Source organism: Chinchilla lanigera, unplaced genomic scaffold, assembly GCF_000276665.1.
Source record: "Chinchilla lanigera isolate Chin_1 unplaced genomic scaffold, ChiLan1.0 scaffold00014, whole genome shotgun sequence".
Classification (NCBI taxonomy): Eukaryota; Metazoa; Chordata; class Mammalia; order Rodentia; family Chinchillidae; genus Chinchilla; species Chinchilla lanigera.
Window position 1 is genome coordinate 31,785,557 of NW_004955415.1, and position 18,909 is coordinate 31,804,465.

At 48.0% G+C, this 18,909-nt stretch overlaps 2 protein-coding genes and 1 long non-coding RNA gene across 5 annotated transcripts; 2 read left to right on the forward strand and 1 right to left on the reverse strand.

Moving 5' to 3' along the window:
* Positions 1 to 718: 718 nt before the first annotated feature.
* Positions 719 to 2,467, forward strand: LOC102019058 (guanine nucleotide-binding protein G(I)/G(S)/G(O) subunit gamma-7-like). Of its 2 annotated transcripts, XM_005381019.2 has the most exons (3): positions 883 to 1,692; positions 1,785 to 1,877; positions 1,974 to 2,467. In XM_005381019.2, the coding sequence occupies exons 2-3, from the start codon at positions 1,785 to 1,787 to the stop codon at positions 2,097 to 2,099; spliced, it is 219 nt and encodes a 72-aa protein (XP_005381076.1). In that variant the 5' UTR covers positions 883 to 1,692; the 3' UTR covers positions 2,100 to 2,467. The 2 variants fall into 2 exon arrangements, with proteins under 2 accessions (XP_013367692.1, XP_005381076.1); XM_013512238.1 differs by lacking the exon at positions 883 to 1,692 and adding an exon at positions 719 to 740 and having other exon boundaries at positions 1,785 to 2,467.
* A 91-nt stretch (positions 2,468 to 2,558) lies between these two features.
* Fbxw9 (F-box and WD repeat domain containing 9) lies at positions 2,559 to 8,618 on the reverse strand. Its single transcript, XM_005381020.2, has 10 exons — positions 8,125 to 8,618; positions 6,664 to 6,803; positions 6,459 to 6,587; positions 4,818 to 4,930; positions 4,638 to 4,729; positions 3,567 to 3,715; positions 3,353 to 3,466; positions 3,145 to 3,234; positions 2,997 to 3,062; positions 2,559 to 2,920 (listed from the first exon to the last, which is right to left on the reverse strand). The coding sequence occupies exons 1-10, from the start codon at positions 8,531 to 8,533 to the stop codon at positions 2,846 to 2,848; spliced, it is 1,377 nt and encodes a 458-aa protein (XP_005381077.1). The 5' UTR covers positions 8,534 to 8,618; the 3' UTR covers positions 2,559 to 2,845.
* A 22-nt stretch (positions 8,619 to 8,640) lies between these two features.
* Positions 8,641 to 11,842, forward strand: LOC102019386. 2 transcript variants are annotated; one of them, XR_001233216.1, is made up of 3 exons: positions 8,641 to 8,855; positions 9,801 to 9,875; positions 11,088 to 11,842. It is a non-coding gene; the product is annotated as an uncharacterized LOC102019386 (long non-coding RNA). The 2 variants fall into 2 exon arrangements; XR_260331.2 differs by having other exon boundaries at positions 8,643 to 8,851.
* Positions 11,843 to 18,909: the final 7,067 nt, after the last annotated feature.

Genomic DNA, 18,909 nt, shown 5'->3' on the forward strand with positions numbered 1-18,909 from the left:
AACTGTGATCTCAACTACTCAGGAGGGTGAGCCAGGTGGGTTGCAAATTCAAGGCTAGCCTGGGCAACCCAGTGATTTGGCAAGACTTTATCTCAAAAAATAAGATTAAAAGGTGCACACCTGTAATCCCAGCACTTGGGAGGCTGAGGCAAGAGGATTCCCAAGAGTTCAAGGCCAGTATGGGCTACACAGTGACTTCAAGGGCAGCCTGAACTACATAGCAAGCATCTCTCTCTCTCTCTCTCTCTCTCTCTCTCTCTCACTCACTCACTCACACACACACACATACACACACACAGATAAAAAGGACTGGAAGTGTACCCAAGTGTGGTGGCACATATCCATTATCCCAGCACTCAGAAGACCAAGGCAAAAGGATCACTGTGAGCTTGAGGCCAGCCTGGGTGGTGAGTTCAGGACCAGCCTTGACTACACAGCAAGACCCTGTCTCAAAAAAATAAAAAAAAAAAATTTAAAAAAGACCCTGCTGCTCAGAAGGCTAAGGCAGGAAAATTGCAAGTTTGAGCCCCCAACCTGGGTAATTTAGCAAGGCTGTATCTTAAAGTAAAATATTAGCCAGGCATGGTGTCATACACCTGTGACCCCAGCACTCAAGCGGCTGAAGCAGGAGGATCATTAAGAGTTGAAAGGCCAGCCTGGGCTACACAGTGAGTTCATACCGGCCTGAACACACTACAAAGCAAGACCTTGTCTCAAAAAAACAAGAAGAGGGGAGGACTGTAAGTAAATAAATAAGTAAATAAATAAGTAAATAAAAAAACACTTGAAGGAGCAGAAAATAAATAAATAATAAGTAAATAAATAAATAAATAACACTGGATATGTTCAATCCCCAGTGCCACAAAAAAGAGGGATTAACTCTTTTTGGTTTTTAACTTTTGCACTGGCTGCTGTAAGAGCACAGTCAGGGAGGGTGCGAGGCGGCGAGCGCTGATGACCCAGCTAGCAGGCGACTGGCGTAGGTGGCCAGGGGAATGAGGATGGGCACGGGCCCAGGTGGCACAAAGGGGAGAGCAGTGCCCAGACTGACAGTTTCATTTTCAGGCTGCTCTGATGGCACCTGAGACAAGAGGGCACCAGAGGGAAGCACTGGGGTTGGGCCTGCGCAGTTGGGATCGGGGGACACAGTCCAGGTTGGCACCCAGCCAGGAGAGTGGAGGACAACTGGAGGGGGGTGCAACTGAGGACGGATGGGCCCTGGGGTCTGGGGCTCAAAGGAGAGGTAGGTGGGGGTGAGGACCAAGGCACCATAGACACCAGGGTGTAGATCAAGTCACCAGGAGTAACACCAGTGTGGACAGCACAGACTGGAGCGCGGGGGACCAGGGCTGGGAGCCTGCTGTGTGCTGCCCGCAGCGGCACAGGCTGGTGAGGACAGTTAGCAGGGGACCCAGCAGTTCGGAGGAAGCCGCAGGCTCCCTCACCTGGCAAGGGACACAGGGGGTGCCCACGTGACACCAGAGCAGCCTCTGGGTCCCCTGGGGCAGGGACCCCCTCTGCCATGGCAGCTGCTGCTGCTGCTGCTGCTGGTGACATTTCACTGGGTTCCAGCTTCAAAGTCTCTGCAGGTGGGGAAGAGAGGGGCGGAGAGGCCAGGCATTGTGGGCAAGAGCCAGAGGGGCAGCCACTGCAGGAGGATCAGCACCAGCATCTGCAGGAGTCTGCAGAGAGGTACCTGCACTGCCGGTCGAGGGAGGCAAGGGAGGAGCGTGGGGACCCTCGGGTGGCCCAAGGATTGCTCACACTCTGCCCACCCGCCCCAGATGTCCAGCAAGGTGGCCATTGGCAGTGACATCGGCCAGGCCCGCCGGGCCGTAGAGCAGCTGCGGATGGAGGCAGGCATCGAGCGCATAAAGGTGAGAGCGGATGTGGGTGCAGGGGCGGCATGCGGTGGGCACCCCTGGGCAAGGGGGCAGGGGACCCAGGCTTCAGCTGGCTGGCTTGGTCTGCAGGTATCCAAGGCGGCCACTGACCTGCTGCAGTTCTGCACCGAGCAGGCCAAGAGCGACCCCTTCCTTGTGGGCATCCCGGCCGCTACCAACCCCTTCAAGGAGAAGAAGCCCTGTGCCATCCTGTGACCCCACAGCAATACTGCCGGCACCCAGCCCAGGAGCCTCAATAAACACAGCAATTGCTCCCTAGGGGCGCAGACTGGCTCAGCTGAGATGGAGGTGCAGGGACTGTGGGCTTGTGGGGCCCAGCCTCCCTCCTCACCCTCACCAGGGTCACACACACCCCAGGGCCCACAATGCCAACATCCCCTCCCCGTACCTCACAGTGGCCTGGGCAGATGGCCCCTGTCACCACCCTGCAGACACAGATCTACAGCTCATGTCACAATCCACACACACACACAGCCACATGGTCATGTCACGCACAAAGAGGCACCACCGTAGACACAGGCTCCCGGAGTCCTCAGGGCCCCACACACACAGCTGCGGCTGTCACATGTACCCACCCCAGGCCACCATCTCCCACTCTGTCCCATGCCACACACCGTAGTGTCCCACACAAAGCTTCCCAGGGCCAAGCACCTGCAGAGTGCATCAGATTTATTCTCCTGAGTGCTCAACAGCGAAGTCACAACCAAACTGGGCCCAGGGGTGGGGAGCAGACCCCCAAGTGGGTCAGAACTGCAGTGTCACCTCCCCAGGCACAGGGACCAGCCACGGGGCCCTGCCTAGCCATGGCCAGCACTCCGTGGGTCCTCAGCCTGTGGGTCAGGGGCAGAGGCAGCACCAGTGGGGGTTCGGATCCCCCAAGAGCAGAGGCCAAGGCTCAGCCCACCTGTTGGCAGTGTAGACCAACGTCCACGTCCACGGGCTCAGGCCTGCAGCCTCCAGACCTCCAGCGACAGGCCCCCGGACGCGGCCACCACCACGTTGCCCTCGGCACAGATCTGCGTGGCAGAGACAGAGAAGTCAGGGGCAGCGTGGGCTCCAGGAGGGCAGCGCAGGGCGCGGGCCAGGCCTTACCCCATTCAGCACGTTGTGGTGGCTGCGTGTGCAGATGGTCCTGGGCGGGTCCGTGGGCACGTGCACCTGTCAGGGAGCAATGGTCAGAGGGTGGGAGGCGTCTCCCGAGCGAGGTCAGAGGGGAGGTCACACGGACCGCCGTCCTTACCCGGATGGTCTTGTCAGTGGATGTAGTGTACAAGGCCCCCAGTGAGTGTTTGATCCCTGTGATCTGAGACTTGTGGCCCACATCAAAGGACTGTGGAAGGAGACACAGGTGACAGTCAGGGACAGCTCTACCACCACCACTCAGGGGCAAGAAGGGGGGGTGGGAAGGAGACCAGGGAAGGGACAGAAGGCATGGGGCCCATGCAGACCCGGACAAGCTGGAAGCAGCCGTCATGGTTGGCGAACACGTGCAGCAGGCCCTGGTTGTCACCAGCCCAGAGCTGGGGCTCCTGGTAGGACATGCAGAGCAGGTAGGAGTCCAGCTGTGGGAGGAAAGAGGACAGAGAGGCTCAGGTGGGCTTCGGATAGCAGCTGGGCCTCCCATCCCCAGGGAGGCGGGGAGAAGGGGAGGGAGGCGCCCACCTGCAGTCTCTGCAGGACGCTGTTGGTGCGGCGGTCAAACACCACCAAGGTGTGGTCCTCACTGCCCGAGATGATGTGCTTGTCGTCCGCCAGCAGCGCCAGCACTGCGCTCGAGTGCAGCCGCCGGCTCTTCAGCAGGGTTGGGCCAGCTTGGAAGGTGATGCGGGCCAAGGAGGGGAACATCAGAGCCCCTCGGAGACACCCAGGCCCTCTTGGGGATCCCAGGACACCGTGTGCCCTGGTGAACCCCTCAGGTTGCTCCGCCCCCTCCCCGCAGCCGACAGTCTCCCCGGCTCCCTCCTAGCTGGATCTGGGACCCCCCAGGTCTTGGCTCTTTCCTGTCCCTCTGCCAAGGAAGCTCTTCTCCTATCCCAGGCCTGGCTACAGCTCTGCGTGGACAAAAGGTATTCAGCGTCCTTCAATTCGACAAAAGGAGGAATAAAACACTGGAAAGACTTGTGTGCAGGCAGTCTTTGTTCTACATGTTTTGGGTTTTTTTTTGTTTTGTTTTGTTTTGAGACAGGATACTCTAGGCTGGCCTTGAACTCACTGTGATCCTCCCGCCACAGCCTCCCAAGCGCTGGCCCACTACACCTGGCTTGTTCTAGATGACTCGTGGAAACTAACTTGTTTAATCTGATTTTCTTCCTGCTGCTGGGGATGGAACTGAGCCCTTGCATGTGCCAGAGCAGAGCGCTGCCATTGAGTCACACCCAGGTCTACCAGCGTGTTCAGTACCATCCCTGCTGTTAACCCCGAGGCTGCGGGCCTCACAAGGGTTTGTATCTGGGAATGGAAACGTCGCCGGCGTTCTCCCCACGTGTTGTACCACTGATAGGGAAACACTGGCTCAACTTGCCTAGGGTCACAGAGCTAGGATGTGGGGAGCCAAGATCGTACCCCGACCCCAGGCCTTTGTGTCCCCTGCCCCACCTGCCTGTGTAGCCATGGTACAGCCCAAACCTCTCTCAGGATGAGCACCTGGCTGGGTGACTTTGTCACCTTTTAATGACTCTAAAACCCCAAGTGGCCCTGTGCTTCCCCACCTGGGCCCCAGGACCCCCAGCCCACCTCTGGGGTCGTAGATGGTCACCTTCTTGTCATAGGTGCCGGCCACCAGGATGTCAGGCCGGTAGGACAGGCAAAGCACCGCCGCCTTGCTCCTGGGGACACACAGACCGCAGTGTTGGGCCAGTGGCCAGGCAGGGCCCTACCAGCCCCACATCCCTGCCAGACCCCCTCCCCTCCTACTTTAGTTCACCGAACTGCTGCCCATCAGCCGCCATGTCCCACAGCTTGACAGTACTGTCCCAGGAGCCAGAGCACACATGGTGATCCTGGGCCGCCAGCGACCACACCCAGCCCTGCAGGAAGGGACAGCAGTCACACCCTGCCCTCTCTTCCCCACTGCCCATGGGCGCGAGGCTGGGTGCTTCTTGTTTTTTGCAGACAAGGCTCACAGAGGTCACCAGATTCACCTGAAGCCACACATCTTTCCCTCCCTGACGTCCACTGTGAAATACACTGTCATACAACATACAACTCTAACTTCACATCCCCATCCCACAGGACCAAAGCAGGAAGGCAAATGACCCAACGACTCAGAGCCAGTCCAAACCTGGGTAAAAACAGGGTTGGGGGAGGTCTGGCTTTGGACCCTGGGGCATGCACACACCCTCTCAGTAACATCTCTCTCTTCTGCAGGAACTTAGCACCAGTAGTAGTCTGAGGCTGTGTGGAAATATGATTAAGAGTGCAGCCTCAGCTGGGCATGGTGGCACACACCTGTAATCTCAGCATTCAGGAGGCTGAGACAGGAGGATCACCCACGAGTTCAAGGCCAGCCTGGGCTACATAGTGAGACCCTGTTTCAAAAAACCAAAAACAAAAGAATGCAGCCTCAGTCAGGTGTGGTGGAACAGGCCTGTAATCGCAGCACTTGGGAAGCAAAGGCAGGAGATTTCAAATTCAAGGCCAGCCTGGACTACATAATGAGACCCTGACTCAAAAAAAAAAATTTTGCCCAGAGTATGGGCAGCTGATGAACTTACTCCTCATCAAAGCCTCTGGGAATGGTGCTATCATGTACATATCGTTTTTAAATATACATTACGAGGCTGAGCCACAGAGAAGTTAAGTCTCTCACCCAGGGTCACATAGTCAGAACATAGCACAGTGGAGATTTGAACCTAAGACCTAATCTGCTGGCCATATGCCTGGGCCACCTTGATGACTGGTGGAGGTGCCCCTCCACTGACACTTTTTTGTTTGTTTGTTTGTTTGTTTGTTTTGAGACAGGGTCTTGCTATGTAGCCCAGGCTGGCCTCAAACTTGTGGAGATCCTCCTGCCTCAGGCTCCTGAGTGCTGGGGTTACAAGTGTGCACCATCATGCCAGCTCTCTGCGACTTCTCATAAAAGAGCTGAGGGCTGCTGGTCCCCAAAGGCAGCCTCTTCACTGCCCCTACTGGGCCTCTCGAGGTATAGCTTACCTCTATTGAGCACCTACTATGTGCCAAAGCCCACAATTAACACGCTCATATTAATGCACAGTTCACATTCACTCATTCTCATCCTCACTGCCCACTGGATAGAAAGTGAGGAAAGTGGAAAGTGAGGCACAGAAAAGTCACATCTCACCCAAAACCATACAACAGTAGACAGCCAGATGCAAATCTACACAGTCTGGCACCAAAACCCAGGCTCTTGCCAGGAATGGTTGCACACTCCTGTAATCCCATCATTAGGGAAGCTGAGGCAGGAGAAACACTGTGAGTGCTGGGCCACCTGGGCTACATAGTGCAACCCTGTCCCAAAACAACAACAAAACCCCAGGCTCCTGGCCAGCAGACCCTACCCGCTCCTCTTGCCTCCTCCCTGCCATGGCCCCTCACCTTGTGAGTGCTGCCCTCCTGGGTGCCCAAGGCCTTGACCAGAACCCGGCTGGGCTCTGCCCCGAGCTGCCGCAGGTCCCACAGGTTGACATTTCGATCTCGAGAGCCCGACAGACAGAGTGTCCCATCCTGGGAGGGCAGCAGGAGATGTTGTTGGGGCCCCCTTGGCACTCCTGTGCCTGCCCCCACACTGAGCACACCTCACCTGAAGCAGCAGCACTGAGTCAATGGAAGCAAAGTGCCCATCAGCCAGGCAGAAGTACTCGGCCTGGCGCCCATCCTCAGCCCAGCGTGCCAGGTGCTGCTCCAGCTCAATGCAGGCGGTTGGCCAGTCGAAGTCCTCCTCTGTGGGGCACCATGAGCAGGGTCCCTGGTGGGAACCAGTTTCCCGGGCGCCCAACCTACACCCAACCTGTACAGATCCTCAGCTGAGCCTGGCAGGGTGGTGCACGCCTGTAACCCCAGCATTTGGGAGGCTGAGGCAGGAGGATCACTGCAAGTTTGAGGCCACCATGCGCTACACAATGAGTTCAAGGCCAACCTGAACAACATAGACCATATTTCAGAAAAAGAACTCCACCTGGATCCCTTGCCCCACCCCAGGCAGGCCCAGGCACTAACCCTGGTGCCATCTGACTAACTACCTCCCAGCAGGTTAAGAAAACTCCTTACCCTTGTTTCCAAAAATTGGGGCATTGACAACACTCTTCCAGAGGGAAGGGAAAATAAAAAGATTTAAGATGTGTTAAGTTATGTAGCAACACTCCATGATGAATGTAATCATTATGTACTGCAAACATGTACTAATAAAAATAAAAATTTAGCTAGGCATAGTGATACATGCCTAAGTAATCCCAGTACTTGGGATTTGTATTTCAGCCTGGCCTTGAACTCACTTTGTAGCCCATGGTGGCCTCAAACTTTCGGTGATCCTCTCCCCTCAGACTCTCAAGTGCTGGGATCACAGGTGTGAGTGAGCAACCATGCCTGGCTCCTCATTTTCTTGAGACAAGGTTTCATGATCATAGTCCAGGCTGGCCTTGAACTCGTGGAGATCCTCCTGCCTCAGCCTCCCAAGTGTAGAATTCAAGCGTGCACCCCCGTGCCTAGCACAAGCATCTGCATTTTTCAAACTTTTGGAAGAGTCCAATTGCAGGGTGCAGATGTCAACACCTTGAGAATCACTTATGTAGGAACCCCACCCCTCTGCAGAATCACTTTTCTGGTTAGTAATCAACTATCCAACTTGTACCTCGTGTGGACTCAAGGGCCTGTAGATCCAATAATATCAGGATCAACAATAATAATGCAAGCTCCCTAAACTGTCTTCTTTCTCAGGAACCAAAGAAGCCAAGAAGGAGAACCAGCCCCTCTCTAAGATGACAGTTCAGACGCCCGGCTTGAAGATCTATAATAGCTAGTATTAAGTATTTGAGCCCCTGAACCTTAGGCTCTTTCAAGGGTTACGGACTCCAGAGCCAAGCCCAGCTCTGATTCTCTTGGTGAAACGCTATAGGGGCCAAAGACTTTGGCACCACCAGAAACAACTTCAACCTCCCCAGCCAGAGCCAGAACAGCCACGAAGCCCGCATCAGACTCTGTACGTGGCAGCCGGGTGCCCCTCTCCCACCACAAGCCTGCCCTGGGCTGGACTCCCGGCCCCCACCTTCTACCACTGGGTAGGGCGCGCGGACGCGGCGCTGCGCGCGGAGCCTCCAGGTGACCTGGTCCCGCACAAGGTCGCGCAGTGCGTGGCACACGCGCGGAAGGACATGGAGCACGAGGCGCGCGTCCAGGTAGGCGCAAATCTCGAGGAGCAGCTCCGGAGGCAGGCTCAGCAGGCCCGGCGCACCCACCGGCGGGACCCTGGATGCGGCCCTGGGCTCCAGGGCGCTAGGGGCTGCTGCGGGCGTGGACAGTAACGAGGCGCGCGGGAGAGCCAGTCCGGGCTTCAGCGGGCCAAGCACGCGGGCCACGTAGGCTTCGGCCTGCGCGTCCGGGTCCGGCTCAGGTTCTGGGTCCGAGTCATCATCTAGGGCGCGGGGAACCTCGCACTGCCCTGGAGGAAGCTCCATGGCGACCAGGTGGGCGCGGCCCGCCCGGCTCGGTCAGCTGTCCTCCTCGCGTCCCGTCTCCTAGGCAGCACGAGGGTCCTTCCGGCGCGGGCTGGTGACGTCAGAAACCCACCGGAAGGAAGGCTACAAGGCAGCCGGGTGCCTAAGACGTGCTTGCCTAAGAAGCGTCGCGTTTGTTGGCGGCGTTAACCTTGTGCTGGAAAGTGCGAATTCCTGATTCCTACATTTTAAAACAAGCATTCCTGTGATCCCGACGCAAGTCAGTTTTACTTGGAAGATTATGCTTCCAGGAGCTGGAGCTATTTCTTACTTTCCTCAGTAGGTGCGGCCAGCAGCTGAGCTGAACCTTCCTAAAAAAATTTTTTTGAGACAACCTCACTGAGTAGCCCAAGCTGGCTCCAATTTTTATTCCCGAGTGTTGGGATTACATGAGTGTGCCACTATGCCCGGGAGGTTAGAAATTTTTTTTCACCTCTTCAAACTGCTTATACAGATCCATGAATTTCATTTTGGCAGATTCATACATGCCCTTGACATACTCTGATCATGTTCACACACATTCTCCAGATTTTTGAGGACTAGCCTATGAACAAGAATTATCTGGGTTTGGTGGCACAAGCCTGTAATCTCAGCAATGGAGAGGATGAGACAGGAGGATCACCAAGAATTCAAGGCCAGCCAGAACTGCATAGCAAGACTGTCGAAAAAAAAAAACGAGAACAAAAAAAAAAAAAAACATGAGATGGGCGTGGTAGCGCACACCTGTAATCCCAGCAGTCAGGAGGCTGAGGCAGGAGGATCCTTGCAAGTTTAAGACCAGCCTGGGCTACAAAGTGAGCTCAAGGCCAGCTTGAACTGGATAACAAGACCTTGTCTCAAAAAGACCAAAAAAAAAAAAAAAAAAAAAACCCACTTTATTTTCAGACCTGAAAAATTAACCATATCTGATTTATATATATATTTTGATTTATTTATTCATCATGGTAATGGAATATAGTGTGAGGGAAGGACTGTGATTGCTAATGAACTAATTACCGATGGTCGGCGTATGATCCCCAGCCGTGCTGAGTGCACGTGGTGCGGGGTGTGGGAGGCTCGCCCCAGGATTGTTACCATCAGCTGAGAGGCAGAAATGGAAAGGGATAATGAATGGATAAAAGGCAATTGAGAGGAGTGGTCGGGGCGGCAGTCCCAGAGGCTGTAAGCCCCTGATCCCAGACTTTTGCCTCTCCTGTTTTTCTTATCTCTTTTACCTTTTCATCCACAGGCACCTCGTTCTCGGGACCTGTCACCACAGTTAATATCAACATATGGTGCCACGTACAGGGACTTGAGTACAAAAGTAAGTCTTCGAGACTAGGATGAAGAAATTAGGGACCTGAGTACGAAAGTAAGTCTAGGAGACTAGGGTACGAAAGTAAGTCTTCGAGACCAGCAAAGGGAATTAAGGAAATTAAGTCAGTGCTCGACGGACCGGCGGGCAGGTAAACCCGGTCTCCGGGATTATTCATCAGGGTCATGGGAAATTTTATGTTTCGGGGAAAAAAAGAAAGTAAGAGATTTTACAGGTGATAGGAAATGAGGACCCGGCACAACCCTCAGCCCCCATATGTGATTCTTTGGCCTCTGAGGATGTTACTTTGGATAAGTATGTAAAAGCTTGTCGGGATATAGGATCAGAAACTTTAAAGCAGGATTGCTTGCAGCTGCTTTAAAGGGAAACAGCCCTTGTACTCAAAAGAATGTTAAACGTTTCGAGGGCGGTAAAACAGGGCACGCGAAAAAGGAGTGTAGACCAGCAAGACAAAGAATGGATGACTGGATGAAACGAAAGGTTAATATTTCAGAAGATTCTTTACCCATGAAGGTTTGTCCTGGGTGTCAAAAAGACGGCACTGGGCTAGTCAGTGTCAATCAAAATATCACAAAAATGGTGCTCCTCTGATACTGGCAGGAAACTTCAGCTTGAGCCCAGCCCAGGGCCCAAGGATAAACAATACGGGAAGCTACCAAGCATTTCTAGCCAGCGAGAGTTACAACCATGCCCAAGCAGAGTCGGTGATCTCTTTGCCGCCACCAGAGGTAGCGCAGCATTAGATATCCCCTCCTTAGAGAATGTCATGTTGTCTCCTGCTTTGGGAATTCCAAAGATCAGAACCAGGATTTATGGGCCTCTGTGAGAGGAATCAGTTGGTTTGATTGTGGGAGGAAGTAGTTTGACTTCAAAGGGGATTGTAATGCAGATAGGAGTAATGGATTGTGATTCTGGGGATGGGATTCTGGTTATGATGCACTGCCGTGTCGGGTTGAAGCAGGACAGCCTATAGCCCAATTGTTGCTTCTTCCATATGTGGAAGGTCGTGCCGTTCCCATGGAGCGTGGGGGGGGGGGGTTTGCAAGTATTGGAGGAGGAATTTTTTGGCTAACCTCTATAGGAGATAAAAGACCTGAGTTACAACTGAAAATAGATGGAAATCTTTTGGAAAGATGTTGATACTGGGAAATGGGAAAAAGGTTCAAATTTGGGGGAAAGGATTTTCTTGTGTCATTACAGATTCAGGAGATAAAGTGTGCTTACCTGCTAGAAGAATTAAACCTCGACATGAGCCATGAAAGAGTCAGATAAGATCTGAATCCTCCCGTGGAAAAAAGGAGAGTGATGCCACTACAGCACCAGCCTTGGATAATAATCAGGAGCATTCAGAAAGCATAACCCCCCAATTTAGGAACAACTTAAGAAAGTAACCCATCGTCTGGAGAGCTGGCTGCGTTTCAGTGGAAAATATTTATAGCTGGTAATATATTTTTAGCCGTGTTGGCTGTCATAGCCACTATGATAGGCATTGACTTTATAGAATCAGGCATATAGGCCTGTATTAATTTGTGGTATTGAATTTAGATAGCTTCTTGGTCTGCATAATACACGGGGACCATTTATAATGACAGATACTCAAATTATAAATTTTTAAAATTGTAATAGAATTACTACAGTATGATTTGGTAAAAGGTTTGTTTGAGTGCACTCTGATTTTGTGTAAATGTTTGTATGTTCTGTGTACTTGTTACATGTTTGTCTACCATTTTGTGAACAGCTGTTCTTTTTGAGCTCAACAAAATTTTTTCATGATACAATTGGGGTGCAAATCTAAAAGCATGCTTTCTCTTAAATTACCAGCTAGTCTAAATGAAGATATTTAAATAAAGATATTTAACTATAATCCTTGAGCAGAAACATTGTTGGGTAGGACTCCAATTGGTGAATAAAGGGGTGGCCAACCTTTGTTCATTAATAAGGAGCCTCCAATGATCTCCAGAGTCTCTTGGGAGACACCCCCAGTAATTTGGTGATGGTTAAAAGTGTTCCAGAAAAAAATAAAAAATAAGGTGTTCTCATGAAAGATGTTCTTAGTACAAAACTAAAGTAAGAAGCAAAGGTTTTCATATGTGTATAATAATTTAGTATTATTAATTTCATAGTGTATTGAAATGTATTCATGCTTCCGGATGTATAGTTCTTCAAAAGGTAAAGCAAGGGTTGCTTACGGATGAGACTTTTGTTCAAATTCAGACCTTTGCCTTTAAAAAACTTATGTGTATTTCATTAAATGATAACAGATTGGGGAAAAGCTTATGTATTAGATAAAGATGATTGGTTGAGAGGGTTAGGTTATGTCAAAATGCAATTTTAAGTATGTTACAAAATGTCATGACTGTCATGCAGCAATGTTATGTGTGGATTTGGTTTCCGATTTCAGTGTACAAACATGTAATTATTATCTGTTAACATTATAGAGGGATTTAAATGATAGGATGTTAATGGTTGTTAAGAAAACAACAGTTTCAGGGGCCGGGGATATAGCTCAGTGGCACAGTGCCTGCCTAGCAAGCGTGAGGTCATGAGTTTGATCCCCGGTACCACAAAAAAAAAAAAAGAAAAGAAAACAACAGTTTAATTTTATGTTCTAAGGTGTCTGATATTCAGATAGATAGTAGCGTTAAGCTTTATTTACTGCCTCTGTTATTTCAGATCAATAGTATGGTTAATGTCACATAAGGTTTTGATTGTTAAATTTCTGGGTGGATATATGTAATTGTTGTTTGTTAATATTCTATTAAGATTTGAATGTTGGAATATCTACAGTTGTTAAAAAATTATGGTTCCATTTGTATGTTCAAAGGTGTTTGCTATTTAGATTATATTTTTGTTTTTCTTTTGGTACCAGGAATCGAACTCACGACCTTGCGCTTGCCAGGCAGATGCTTTGCCACTGAACTAAATCCCCAGCCCCTATTTAGATTATATTATAATGTTAGGCTTGTTGCCCTTGTTACGATCTTATATTATTGATCTTCTCTGCTGGATGTTTAACAACTGAGATCTGGAGGCTAAATATCAGATAGCTAATTTGGGCTAAAAACACAGCCAATATTTTGGCTATGTCCTCTGAGGTCAGTACAGACTCAGGACATAAGAGAACCTCTACTATGACACCCTATAACTCACTTGAGTCCTTGATTTTCTGATCAAGGAGATTATGGGACCACAGAGGAAAGTGATTCTATGACTATAGTGTGCCTAAGGAGAGTCAGTAAGACAGAAAAAATCTCTCAGGCTTTCACAGAAAAGTACCTTGGTCAAGCAATTGCCATGACTCATCCAAATGGCTGACACAGAAAATCAAGAGATGCAGCATTTGGTTCCAGGAAGATTCCTGAGGAGACCTCACTGACCCTGATAGATAATAAAAGGTTAAAACTTTTATTTATACAAGTCTCACTCTAACTCAGTCTTAGATATCCAGCAGACAAGTGTGATCTCAAGATGTAGATTGAAGGCTAATTATTGTTATGGACTCTGAATTATGTTCTTCTTGCAAACATCCCTTGTCATTTCTTGTGATATTATCATTGTACTTTGCCTCATCCCCTTAATCTAGCGAAGTTCATCCAGGAAATGCTGAGAAACAGAAAACAGTTGGTAACCTTCTCGTTGATGCTTCAAAGAATTGCATTAAAACGAAAAGGGGAACATGTGGGGGAAGGACTGTGATTGCTAATGAACCGATTACCAACGGTTGGCTTATGACCCCCAGCCATGCTGAGTGCACGTGGTGCGGGGTGTGGGAGGCTCGCCTGAGGATTGTTACCATCAGCTGAGAGGCAGAAATGGAAAGGGATAATGAATTTCTCCTGTTGGTCTGAGTTACGTGCTGGGTTTGAATAAAAGGCGATTGAGAGGCGTGATTGGGGCCGCAGTCCCAGAGGCTGTAAGCCCCCTGATCCCAGACTTTTGCCTCTCCTGTTTTTCTTATCTCTTTTACCTTTTCATCCACAGGCACCTCATTCTCGGGACCTGTCACTATGGTTAATACAAATAATATAGTAACAGATATTTGCCTGTTCTGTGCTTAAAAAAAAAAAAAAAGTGCTGCAAGGATTTGTCCCTTCCACCAAAGTTGAGTGTACCACCCTTTCATGAGCTGTTCGTGCATCCCCCACATTCACCTTCCCATTTATAAGGTAGGAAGCATACTTGAGGTCTCAAGGCTCTTTTCCTCTGTCCTTCACTTCCTGGCTACAGTTCTGTGCATCCCATTTCTAAAGTTTCTAGGTATGCTGTGTAGGGATCCACTGGGCTCTTGCTGTACCCCTGGAAGGAACAGCAGTGAGAATGAGGAAAATATACACAAATAACTGGGTCAGGTAGAGGTCCCCTCTCTCTTCAGCCTAGGAGAGGAACTGCAGAGCGTTTATTTATACCCTCCAGGGGTTGATAATTTCAGCCTCTCTGCCCAGCAATCAGTTAAGCTTCCAAGAGCCTCCAAATTCTTGGGCTGGTTTCATCCTGCACGCGTACTTTCCAGCTTCAGCTGCTCCTAAAATCGCTCTTCTCCTTTGTAAATGATGGGTGTTTAGGTGAAGCTGGAAAAGCTGTGCTTGGAGAATACAGTCCAAATATCCATAACAGTGGTCAGTTACCAGTCTAGCTGGCAATTGAATTTGTTGGTGATCTGAACCCTTTACAGCTAACAACTTACTATGGCATTGCTTTTTATACATCTTGTGGTTACACTTTTCTGCTGGATATTTAAGACCAAGTTAAGGCAAGATCCATATTAATTTTTGCTATCAAGGTCAATTAAGGCTCCTCAGGATTACCTTGGATCCATGCAGCTCTCAGATCCACTGTTAGTGTCAGCCATCTGGATGAGTCACAGCCATTGTCTGACCAAGTTGCTTTCTGTGAAAGCTTGAGAGACCTTTTCTCTCCAGGTAACCCTCCTTAGGCACAGTGTACATGCTCAAATCACTTTCCTCTATGGTCCCATAATCTCCTTGATCAGAAAATCAGGGACTCGGGGGCTGGGGATATCGCTCAGTGACACAAGTGCCTGCCTGGCAAGTGCAAGGTTGTAAGTTCGATTCCTGGTACCAGAAAAAAACTTTAAAAGAAAAAAAAAGAAAATCAGGGACTCAACTGAATTACAGAATGCCATAGCATCTCATAGGTTCTCTTTTATCCTGGGTTCATGCTGACCTTGGAGGGCTAGGGCAAAAATATTGGTTACCCCCTCTTAGCCCATTTACTTTTCTAATTTTTGGTCTGTGGACCAGTGGATAAACATTCACAAGAGAAGCTTAATGACATTACACAGTAATGGAGGCAGTAATCTAAACATTGCTATCTATCTGAGTATTAACCTCCTTAGAATATAAAATGGAACTGCTATTTTCTAACAACCATGGATAGCCTATCATTTAAGTCCCTATGGAATTTTAACAGATAACAGTTACATATTTTTACACAGAATTCTACAAGTCAAAACCATACATAACATTACTGAGAAAAAAAAAACATTGCTGAATGACAATCATGACATTTTGTAATGTACTTAAATTTTCATTTTGACGTAACCCTTTTAACCAATCACCTCTATCTAGTACATAAGAAATTTTTGCCTAATTTGTTATCCTTTGATAAGATATACATAAGTTTTTGTTAAAGGCAGAGGTCTGAATCTAAATGAAAAGTCTTATCATAAGCAATCTTTGCTTTGCATTTTGGAAGACCTATACATCTGAGCTCTCAGTTTTGGGATTTTTTTGTTTTGTTTTGTTTTTTCCAGTACTGGGAGTTGAACTCATGACCTTGCAGTTGCCAGGCAGGCACTGTGCCACTGAGCTAAATCCCCAGCCCCAGTTTTTTTGTTTTTTGGTACTGGGACTCAAACTCAGGACCTTGTGCTTGCCAGGCAGGTCCTGTGCCACTGAGCTATATCTCCAGCCCAAGACGTATATCTGGAATTGTGAATACATTTCATACATCATGAGATTAGCAATGCTGAATTACCATACACATGTGAAAACCTTTGTTTCTTAATTTACATTTAAAATGTGCAATTTGATGTTTCATTCATATAGTAGTTTGTTTTTCTGTTTTTTTTTTGTGTGTGTGTGTTTTTCCAATACCAGGAATCAAACTCACAACCTTGTGCTTGCCAGGCAGGCGCTGTGCCACTGAGCTAAATCCCCAGCCCCCATGTAAGTAGTTTGAAAACAGCATATATAAATCATTAGACTATTTCTGGAGTCATGATGACATATCCTTCACTTCTTGGAGTTCTCTGTGCTATTTTGTGTTTGCTTCTGACCTTCCTGCCTTCCCATCCTTCCATCACAGACTGTCCCTGATCTGATTTTTTTTTTTTTTGTACTGGAAATTGAACTCAGGACCTTGTGCTTGCCAGGTGGGTGTTCTACCACCTGGCAAGCTATATCCCTGGCTGTTTCTTAATTTAGTTTTGTACCAAAAGCATCTTTTATGAGGAAACCTTATTTATTTTTTCTGGAAAACTTTATCTTTTGTCCATGACCAAATTATTGGGGGTGTCTCCCAAGAGACTATGAGATCACTGGGAGCACCTTATTAATGAACAAAGGTTGGCTACTCCTCTATTCACCAATTGCAGTCCTGCCCAATAGTTTTTCCTCACCCTGAGGAACTGTGGTTAAATATCTTAATTTTGATGGACTGTGAGAAAACCAATTTTGATATCACTTAAACCAGCCAGTAACTCAGATGAAATCATGCTTTTAAGTCTATAATCCAAATTGTATTCTGAACAAATGCTAAAAGAAAAATTGTTGAGCTGAAAATAAAGGGGAACAGCTGTTCACAGAATGATAATCACATGAACAAGTACACAGAACAAATGAACAGACTTCTTAACATCTTATAAAATCAGACTGCACTTATATTCTAGACCATATTGAACTATAGTAATTATTACAATTTTTAGAATTTATAATTACAAATAGACTAGTCACATTTTTCTGTTTGTCAATTAGCAGAGATCTCTTATCAAAAACTTTGGATGGCCAGGTGTGGAGGCGCACACCTGTAATCCCAGCACTTGGGAGGCTGAGGCAGGAGGATCCTTGTAAGTTCAAGATCAGCCTGGCTTACAAAGTGAGCTCTAAGCCAGCCTGAACTGCATAGTGAGGCCCTGTCTCAAAAAGGCAAAAAAAGTGGATGGGATACAATCCTTTATCTGTAATGAATATATAAATTTTTTGTATTTTATTCTATCAGGAATACTGGTAACTTTCAGCTCAGTTATCTCTATATACTCTATCACCTATTCATATCTTCTTTTGTCTTTTTGAGACAGGGTCTCACTATGTAGTTCACGCTGGTCTTGAGCTCACTTTGTAACCCAGGCTGGTTTGGAACTCACAAGGATCCTCCTGCTTCAGCCTCCCAAGTGCTGGGATTATAGGCATGCACCACCATGCCCTCTACCTAGTAATATCTTTAATTACCATTTAGATTACTATTTCCTGGGCCTTCTAGATTAATTTTTTGGTTGGCCCCAGGTCAAGTTTAGCTTTATCCTCGTCTATCAGCTGTAGAGCGATCTCTGAGGTATCACTGTCACAGGACTGCACACCAGCTCCCCAAAAGGTAGAACCAACTTCTTCTCCAGATCTGAGTTCATGGTACAGCCTGATAGCATGTTCTGGTACCCAAATAGGTCACTCAGCATTCTCTGGAAAAACACAAGCATACTCTGTACCCTAGGTAAGTAGCTGACTGGGTCCCTTCCATTGTCCAGTGTGGAGATCTCTCCAAAGGACCCTTCCTATCCCTTTTTCTTTTACCTGATAGAATTGTCTTTCTGCTGCTTTTACTTCCATCTTTTGTAGAATTTAAAAGTTAATAGTATATACTGCCAAGTGAAGTCTCACCTCTATATGAGGTGTCAATTTCATAAGCAAAAAATTTCCCCTTTTGTTTTAGTAATTGAAGTTTGATCGCACAGTAAATGCATTCAACAATTCCTTGACCTAGAGGGTTTTAAGGAATCCCTGTTGTAAGGGAAATATGAAAAGTTTTACAAAACCTTTGGAAAGCAGCACTTGTATATGCTGGGCCATTGTCAGTCTTAAGTACTGATAGGCAACCAAAGGCACTGCAGGCATCCAGGCAATGAACAATGACATGTATCACTGCTTCACCACCGTAAGCAGAAGCAAAAATGAATCCTGAGCAAAGTCCACTGAAACATGGACCCAGCATAAAGAACCAAATTCAAGAATGTGAGTGACATGCATCTGCAAAAGATGATTGGGGTGTAACCCTTGGGGATTGACCTTCATAGAAGGTGAGGGAAGGTGTATTATACATGAAGAGCATTGTTTAACAATTTCTCAGGCCTGTTCCCAGATCAGATGGAACTGTTTGGAAAGGCAGAACATTTTGATGAAAGGTGGCATGTGAAGCAGAAGACTGCTGAAAGGTATCTGAGGGAGTAACAGTGACAGTAGCCAGCAATTTGTCTACAGCAGTATTTTCCTCAGTGAGAGGCCTCGGCAATAGGGAATGGGAACACATATGACCAATAAAACAGCATGACATGCCTGTATTCTGGAAGAGGAAGCCATCATTTGTCCTCCCTTACGCTAAGATAATCCATCTTTAAAAATGAAGCAAATTAACTTGTCTGAAGGATAATGACAATAACACCAGGGGAAATTAGCCCAAAAGCTGGGCAGAGTTAATTAATAGATCATTTAAGATTGATCTGAACAGTTTAGGGTAACTGCCACATCTGTTGAAAAGCATCTCAAGTCCTATGTTGGTAATTTTTTCAGAATCTTGAAATTTCAAGAAACCATTTTCATCACGTCCTGTCATATAAATAACAACACTGCTTCTATCATCAGAGAGATGTTTCAAGGGCTGGGGATTTAGCTCAGTGGCACAGTGCCTGCCTGGCAAACTCAAGGTCATGAGTTTGATTCCCAGTACTGGATGGAAAAAAAAAAGATGTTTTAATCTAGGAGTACTAGGTTGAATCCTCCCAGTTAATACC

Coding starts and splice junctions, on each gene's coding strand:
- LOC102019058 (XM_013512238.1), top strand. CDS start 1,785: ATGTCCAGCAAGGTGGCCATTGGCAGTGACATCGGCCAGGCCCGCCGG.
- Fbxw9 (XM_005381020.2), bottom strand. CDS start 8,533: ATGGAGCTTCCTCCAGGGCAGTGCGAGGTTCCCCGCGCCCTAGATGAT. Junction 3,467..3,566: donor GCGTCCTGCAGAGACTGCAG/GTGGGCGCCTCC, acceptor TTCCTCCCACAG/CTGGACTCCTACCTGCTCTG. Junction 2,921..2,996: donor ACCACAACGTGCTGAATGGG/GTAAGGCCTGGC, acceptor TCTGCCACGCAG/ATCTGTGCCGAGGGCAACGT.